This window comes from Pteropus alecto, unplaced genomic scaffold, assembly GCF_000325575.1.
Source record: "Pteropus alecto unplaced genomic scaffold, ASM32557v1 scaffold92, whole genome shotgun sequence".
In the NCBI taxonomy this organism is placed as follows: domain Eukaryota; kingdom Metazoa; phylum Chordata; class Mammalia; order Chiroptera; family Pteropodidae; genus Pteropus; species Pteropus alecto.
In genome coordinates, this window is record NW_006432447.1 from 6979665 (window position 1) to 6988143 (window position 8479).

Consider the following 8479-nt stretch of genomic DNA (forward strand, 5'->3'; position numbering starts at 1 on the left):
CACCCCCCCAGGAGTGTGTGTCCTCAGAGAGCAGAGAAGCCTGGTGCCTCTAACTAACCAGCTCCTGGCTCCCCGCCTTGTATTTGGGGGAGTAGTCCCATGGCCTGCTGGGATGGCGGGGCCTGGTGATACCACCTCCTGTCTCTCTGAATCTTCTTCCTCGGCCAAACACTGTTCCCCACTTGCGGGAAGAAGAGCAGAGGCAGGGCTGGCTGCATAATCTGCAAGATCCAGTGCATAATGAAAATGCAGGGCTCCCAGTTCCAAAACTATTAAGATTTTCAAGACAGTCATGGCAGAGCATCAAACCAAACGTGGGGCCTTTCTGAGGGTGGGGCCCTGTGAGAGTGCGCAGGTCGCATGCCCACAAAGCTGGCCCTAGGTAGAGGATCCTTTTAGTTGCATACGGAAGCATACAGCCCAGGGGCCCTAATCACACTTTGCATTGGGGCTGCCTTTTATTGTTATAAAACACTCCGTGGGCGTTGTTCAGACCTGCTGCTATAAACATGCCCTTCAGCATCCTTCTCTCTTCTCCCAGCCTCTTTGGCCACTGCCTCTTGAAGGGGACTCTGAGCAGCCCTGAAAATCACAGAGCCCAGTAGTTCTCAAACTTGAGGATCTCCTGGAAGGCTTCTTACAACACAGATTGCTGAGCCCCACCCCCAGCATACCTGATTCTTAAGTCTGAGATGAGGCCTGAGAATCTGCATTTCTATGAAGTTCCAAGTGGATGCTTATGCTGCTGGTCCAGCAATCATGCTTTGAGAATCACTGATATAAACGACAGAAGTGCTCGTCTGAGGTGAATCCAGTCAGCCAGGTGGCTCGTCAGGTGGTGTGAGGGCAGGTTCTGACTAAGCCTGGCTGCCCCTAACTGAGGGAAGGCACAGCCCTGAGTCCTCCTGCTGCTGATTTCCTGTTTTCCTCTGCAGTGTGGTGAACCAGGAAGAAAAGTCATTTGCCATTGGGGTACAGTTCTTGCTAATGCGCCTGCTGGGTAAGTGTCTGAGATGCTCCCTTCCTGAGGAGTGGCCCCAGGACATCTGCGGGTGACAGGGTTCAGGGCAGGGATGGGGAAAGCCCTCTCTCATCTCTGTTGTAAAGAGAATCTGTGAATAATCAAGACAACACTAAATGCCCAAATCTTATATGGGCAGTTTCTCCATTACTTGTGGTTAGAAGAGATTCCATCTGTGGTGCCAATTCCAAACTAAATTATATAAGAAAAATGAAAAGCAGACACAGCTGAGGATACCTAATAGAGACTCAAAGGCAAGGAGTTTTCATCTCTGTCCAAGAACTTCCTATAAGAGCAAAACCTTGCATTCCTGTCTCAGCCAGAATGACAGCTGAGCCTAGCCCTGGCTTCCCTCCCATTTTATAAAATTTACTCCTCTTACCACCATTCAGCAAACATTTCTCCACGTGGAACTCTGCCTGCCCTCACGTGGCCCAGAGCCTGCGGAGGAATGGAGCTGTGAACACACATGATCCGTAATGCCCACACGGGAAGGCGAGCCGGCTTCGGGAACAAGGCGTGGCAGCCCTCCCCGGGTGCATGGCCTGGGGATAGGGACATGCGTGGGCCACCCAGCACATTGCAGGCTCTTTCTCAGACTGCTCATACTGGACAGTCCCTAGGCACTAGATAAACACGAGGCATTTATATGGAAACCCCTGCAGAGACAGGTAAATGAAGTAAAGGGACTGGATCCAACTGAGGACATGTTTATTAAGAACCTAGGGGCTGCGCATTGCAGTGGGGAGTATGGCAATGGCTGTGGAGGGACTTCAGTTACTATCAAGGGATACTTTCTGACCTCAAAGGCTGAACTTCCTACAGAGCCCAGTGTGCATAATTATCCAGGAGCCAGGTCTGCACTTGGCCCTGACGCGTCTTCCATTGTCTTTCTGATGACATATCACCTCCTGGGCCTGCTGAGCGGAAGCTTTTGCAGGGCCCTCTCCAGCGGATGTTAGGTGAGGTGTTCAGATGTCAAGAATGAACCAGCTTCAGTGGGATTTCTTAGCCTCGGGCCACTTGCTCCTCTGGGTCTGAATTGCAAACACAGAGGAAGCAGAGCAGGAGGATCTATGCTGTCCTGGTGGCAGAGGAGCTGTCGTCATCACAGCTCCTCGTTTTCATTTCTAGCTCATCTGTGACTTGCTCTGAAACCTCAAAGAGCCCTGCCCTACCTCTTCCCGCCACCTGGAAAGATCGCCCTCTCGCTGCTCAAAGCACACACTGCCTTTGTGTTTTCATTTGAACTCAGATAACTCAATGTGAGACCATCTTATGAAAGCCAGGCCTGGAGGGATTCCATTCAGCCGAGAACATAGTTCCACTGGGGTAGAATAAAGGACTTTGTATTTATAAACCCCAGCAAATTTAGATATACCCACTGGGACTTGGTCAAAAAATTTTCTGGACTTTGTTTCTATTTAGGGAACATTATCCGAGGTCAGTTGTGGCCAGCTTCAGTCTCCCAGTCACCTGGAGATGAGGGAGCCTGAGGAGACAGGGCCTGAGGAGACAGGCTGGTTCTGGAAGGTTCCCTGCTTCTGGGTGGAGTCACAAGCAGAAGATTGCCTCTTTCCTCTGGAAGCAGCTTCTGACAGGGCCGTAAACAGAGTCTGGAAGGCTGTTCTCAGCACAGTGATTCTGAGACTGAGGTGGCCTGGCCTGGGTGTGGATTCCAGAGCAGGCCCTCCCCAGTCCAGTGATTGTCTAGAATCGTAGCGAACAATACAGGGGCCATTCCAGAATATTTTAGAGCGGTAAGGCATATAGCCCCTGTTGGACCAGGTCTCACTGCTCAGCTTCAAGGAAGTTTAGTGTACCTGGGGTAGAAACTCTGAGCAGCCAGGGTGTTGGGGTTCTTCTAGGGGTGTTGGCTGAGTCAGCAGGGCAGCTTGGTGTAGTTAAAGAACATGGGATTCGAACCTTAGTAAACTAGGGTTCGAAGTCCAGCCCTGACCCCTTTTGGCTATTTGACGGTGAGCTCTCCAAACCCACCTTCCTCCTTAAAAAGAGGACATTCCCCCCCCTCCAGGCTGCTGTGAGACACGGGGAGTCAATGGGAACTGTATTGTCTGTAAGCTGGCATCAAGGGAACCTCTGTGACTCACTCCGCCCTGGAAAAGTGGCCCTGGTCCCTTTTCTCTTCTAAGCTCTAGTGAAAGACGAGTTCAGGCTTCACAGAAAGCTATTGCTTCCCAAACTCACTGTGATTCCCAGGGGCGGGGCAAAGCTGCCCTCACACCTGTGACACGCAAGGCCTTGGGGGGCTGGCTCTTCACCCTGCCAGATGCCTCTGCCTGCAGCTCCATGTGACCTGAGCTCTCTGAACTCTTTTCCCGTTGATGCCAGCCTGGCTGCCATCTCCAGCTCTCTATGGCCTCACCATCGACTACTCCTGCATCCGGTGGAACTTGCAGTGCTCGGGGAGGCGAGGGGCCTGTGCTTACTATGACAATGACGCCCTCCGAGACAGGTGAGGACCCAGCACATCGTGTGTCGAGGAGGCCAGGCCCCAGGCCCAAGCAAAGGGCAGTCATCTGCTCTGGTGACTATTGTGGGGACTGTCAGGCTTCCGAGGGATGAGAGGGGTGCTGCCATAGATGGGTAGCAGGGGCCACTGGTGACAAGCATTTCAGGGCTCACAGAGAGCCATCCAAGTAACAAAATTCAGGGGATGCTCTGAGATAGCCCCCAATCTGCAGTCGCCATTGGCCCTTAAGAGGGACAGCAGCAGAATGAAGTGTGTCAAGAGGAAAGGGGATGGCCGGAGTCTATGGGGGAGGCGTGGCTGTGAACCGATGATGCAAGGCCAACCACCCACTGTTCAGAAGGAAGGGGTCCAGTCACAGCTCCTGGCAGAAGCCAAGGGCAGGTGGGCCCAATCTGCCTCAGGGAGTCTGAGCCCAGCTACAGTGCCACTGAGTTCTGTACCCCTTCCATCCACCTCACCCGCTGTCATCATCACACAGACAAGAAACGGTGGGGAGAAGGGGCTTGAGGGGGCTGAACGCGGTCTGGGAATGATGTGAGAGTATCACAGAAGGCCAAGAGAGGGGTGGACCAAGGGGGCAGCAGGAAGGTGCCCCTTTCCTTCTGGCCTTTTGGGAGGACAGGACCCTCAGGCCTGGCTGGGGCTGCAGTGTTGCCTTTGGCCTCTGGGGGCGCCAGTGCAAAGATGAGGACCACTGGGTTAGGAGTCCTGCACACCTCTCCCTACCCGCTTCCCAGGAGGCTTGTACCCTTGTGGATTAAAGGAATGAAAAAAATGGTCTCCACCTGGGTGATGACAGATCCTTACTTGAGCGGTGACAACATATTGCATGGGCTGCTGTGAGAATGACACTGCTCTTCCTGGTGGCAGTGGCCCCAGGGTGAGGGTCACAGAGCTTCCACGCCCCCTCACCAGTCCTGTGTCCTCCTGCCCCACAGGTACCTGGGCCTGCAGGTGGGCTACAAGGCACTGGGCACCCTGCTTCTCTTGATCATCAGCTGGCGGGTGAAGAAGAACAAGGAGTACAATGTGCAGAAGGCTGAGGACCTCATCTGACCTTTGACCCTCGGCCCAGTGCTGCTCTTCTCCGAGAGTGGACATGCCCTTCCACACTTGCCTATATTTACTAATGTTAACACATCATTTCCTTTCTGTTTTTTAAATAAGAAAGAAAACCCCATTCACCATTGCCTTCCCTACCTCCTCCCAAAGGTCCCTTGTTCACAGGGTTCCTTAGGGCCACTGAGCTCCTGGGCCAGGTGGGCACAGAGCTGGAGGGCAAGGTCTTCCCTGGCTCTTTGGGAAGGGCCCCCATTTGCCCAGGCTCTCCTCAGTGCTGGATCCTCCAGCAAGGATGCCCTCTGAGGGGGTGGTTTCCTAAGTGGAGAGAGGAAAGGGGGTGTCCACCCGGAGGTAGGAGGGAGTAGGCTGAGTTGTTGAGGACCACGGCCAGGCAGGGGGGTGAGGGAGCCTGGCCGTAGACCCCTTTGCATCTGGGTTCAGCATCGATACAGAGCCCAGGAGGGGCTGGCTTCCCTCCTCTGGGTCCTCACTTCCTGCCCCAAGAGGCCATTTTGGAAGCTGCTGTGTTGGGAAGTTTGGCCAGTTGGTCCCCTCTCGGTTACCCATACTCAGGCACCAGAACAGGGACTAAGGCACCCGGAGGACAGGTCATCCAAATGCTGTTCAGATTAATTCTAGACCCTTCTATGCAAGGGTCTGTGCATGTTCCTCTCCGTCTTTCTGGGCATATATTTCAAACTAAGAAAGTCACACCATGGTGAAGACCCAAGGAAGGCTGTGAAATGGCCATGATGCCCAACTTGTCACCCCTATAATGTGAAGACAAGACTCCTCCTCTCAGAGTGATGGGAAGACCCTCCCCAAATTTCCCTTGGAGCAGATGGGGTGGCTTTACATGGGCTTCCCTGGCTGGACTTGAGCCTCTATGCCACTGAGTAAAGAGAAGCAGCCCAGGATGTCAGCAAAGCAAGTGTGGAAGCCAAGGGAAGGTCAAAAGCTGGATGGTGAGCTGCAGTCCACAAAAGAGAGGCTGGTGAGCTTGACCTTCCTGGTTTCAAACATGCTCCAATTCATCAGCGTTTCCTCAGCCTCTTCTCACTGCCCCCAGAGTTGGGCAACCTGTCAGGGCCTTGGCTGAGACACTGCAGCTGTGTGGTAGAGCCTTTCATCAACAAATACATTTATTGGAGACCGACTCTGTGCAAGACAGTGCTAGTACATTGCTCTCCACCCAGCTTCCCTGGGATCCCAACCCCCTACCTTCCACGCACATTAGGACCACCAACGAGAGTGTGCTCAGTGGGCAGGGGGAGCTAGGAGACAGGCACAGCAAGAGCCTAGAGATTGTCAATAAGATCTTGACCATCATGTCCCACCAGACTGATCCTGTACCTGGCCCTTTGCCAGATAGAGACCTGGCTGCACCATATCCTCTGGAGCAGCTGGGCACTGGTCATTCCCACGTGTGGATCCCTTGAAAAACCCTTCCAGGGTACCCCGGAAGCCACCTCCAGAAAGGCCTCATATGGTGGTAAGCCAAAAACTTTATGTCAACAGCCAAACGGCCATGAAGTCTTTGTGAAAGCCACTGTTACAGCAGCTTTATTTCCAAAGCCACCAGCCTTATTTCTAAAGATCTCTCAGGAAGGGAGGCTCCATGCAGCCTCAAGGACCAGTTTCAGCCTTTAAAATGGTTCTGCTTGGAAAATGATTCCGTGCTACTAACACTGTCCTTCTTGCCACAATTTAACCAAATTCTGGAGGCACTGCCTTCGGCTAAGTTCACAAACAGTGAATGCCACCCTTCAGATCCTGGAAGATTGGTTGCTCTCCAAGTCTTTATTCTATTATGATATTGCTATTAATATATTGTCATTTTACTATTGATTTAAGTTGGTCACTAATTTGTCCTATTATGTGTATCTGCCAGACAGAGAGCAGACAGCACCTGCACTTTCTAGTCAGAGGAGGTGCCCATGCCACAGCCCTCAGGAGCTTGTGGGGATCAGAGATAATGCCTCTCTCAAACCATCAGCCCAGTACAGAGCAGGCAGCAGATGCTTCCTGTTCCTTCGGTGAAGTTCTGCAGGTGGCTGTCAAAGGCCCCTAGTGCTGATCTCTCAGGAGACCTGATCCCTGCTCTTGAGTTTATATCCAGAAGTGGAGTTCAACCCAAACAGCTAAGTCCATGGTATAAAATGGAATTGATATCGTAATTGTCATTGATCATGTGGTCGCAGCCCACACTACCACTCCCACAACAAATTTTTTCTCTCAGCCGCCAGCAGGGAATATAATGGTGTCTCTTCATTTCACTTCTAGAGCAAAGCGTAAGAAACTTCCTTGAGCATTAAACTCTCGTAGAGGATGTTATTGAAATGCAGAGTTCCAGCACTGTCCACCCAGCCTCAGAGTCCGTTTCCATGGGTCTGAGGGGGACCCAGGAGTGGCAGTTTTAACTGGCTCCTCATGTGAAGCCGATGCGAGAGGTTGTCAGATGCTGTGCGGTGGGTCATCAATGCAGCACAGCCTCAGGGATGCCCACTCATGCTTAGGCCACTGAGAAATTTACACACTTGATAGACCTTTGGTAAGCTCAAATGTGAGTGAAAGGTAACAAGATGGGGAAGGGGGTTCTACAAATCTGATTTCCTGAGTGGCTGCAGTCAGGAGCTAGTAGGCATGTGAAACAATCCAAGAGCTCACATTTGTATTAGGTTCTTACTACTGAGAGTGGAATCCTCACTCTACAAACTTAAGAGTGCAAAACGTGTGCCACAGTTATTTCTTTAAATCACTTATGTCTGACTTCAAGTCCTCATCCTGCTGGCTGGCATTCTTGGGTCTGGCTCCCAGAGCCACCTGTGGGTACTTAGGTCCTGCCACTGTGTGCCTTCAGTCTCTTCCCAGTCTGAGGCCAAAGCTTCTCCCCTGAGTCTAGAGACCCTGCAGAGGCCGGATCCCAGGGATAGAACCACTTCCCTGTGCACATCGTATCTACGTCACCTCCCTGGCCAGTTCTAGGAAGCCCACCCTCTGCTCCACTCCCTCTCCCTCTCCCCCAGGGCTGCATGAAAAAGCCAGGAAAGAACAGGCCTGCAGGATCCTTTTTATCCCATCCTTCCTTGAACGTTCTTGGCATAAGAGAGAGAAAAATGCAGTGAGAATCAAATGCCATAGCTCCATAAGTTATCCTTTGGCCCAAAGCCCTCTAGGGTGATCCTCACCATAGAGAGGCCTGTGATGGAAGACAGACTGATCTCAGGGCCCCATCCGAAGATGAGAAATCTGAAATGAAGGAAGTAACCATTGTGGCCAACTTCATACAAACGATAACTGACTGGACCTGGACTCAAACCAGGCTGTCCAGCCCTCTCTGTCTATTCCAGCTCCAGAACCAGCTCTATCTTTTGGAGTCATTCTGAAATTGCGGGGAGCCTCTTCTATTTGCACTAAAGTTCACTGGCCCCTGGGAGGGAGGTGGGGGAATCTACTGAGGGCCATGTAAGGTGGGTAATGGAGTGGGAAGAGCCAGGTAATATTTCATTTACCCACCTTCTTCAAGTAGCAAAATCATTACAGCTATTCATTAACCAGGGCCACTATCACCCTATAGCATCTTTAGTGAAAGGAGAGTTGCAGACAATGGACAAGGAAGAAAAGGCCATCAGGGGGAAGGGCTCTGAGAGAGCTGTACACAGACAGACCGTCAAGGGAACACCCCCACCTGCTGACGGGTTTGCAGATTCTTGCTTAGGAAACAAAGCCATATTGTGATTTACTCCAACTACTCTCAAAGATGGAGAGATACAGTTAAGCTGGGGGCTGAATCCAGTCAGTATCAAATTGATATTAAAATATTATATTACAGATTCCCAGAAAGATTGGCAGGGGCTGTGTGTGTGTGTGTGTGTGTGTGTGTGTGTGTGTGTGCATGTAGC

At 51.8% G+C, this 8479-nt stretch overlaps 1 protein-coding gene across 1 annotated transcript in view; it reads left to right on the top strand.

Moving 5' to 3' along the window:
* SLCO2A1 (solute carrier organic anion transporter family member 2A1) overlaps positions 1–6425 on the top strand; it is a 45444-nt gene extending 39019 nt beyond the window's left edge. Inside the window, exons 12-14 of the mRNA XM_015585852.2 lie at positions 936–1000; positions 3374–3497; positions 4454–6425. Of these exons, the coding sequence (XP_015441338.1) occupies positions 936–1000; positions 3374–3497; positions 4454–4571 (307 nt within the window). The 3' untranslated portion in view covers positions 4572–6425. The remainder of the gene's footprint in view (positions 1–935; positions 1001–3373; positions 3498–4453) is intronic.
* Positions 6426–8479: the final 2054 nt, after the last annotated feature.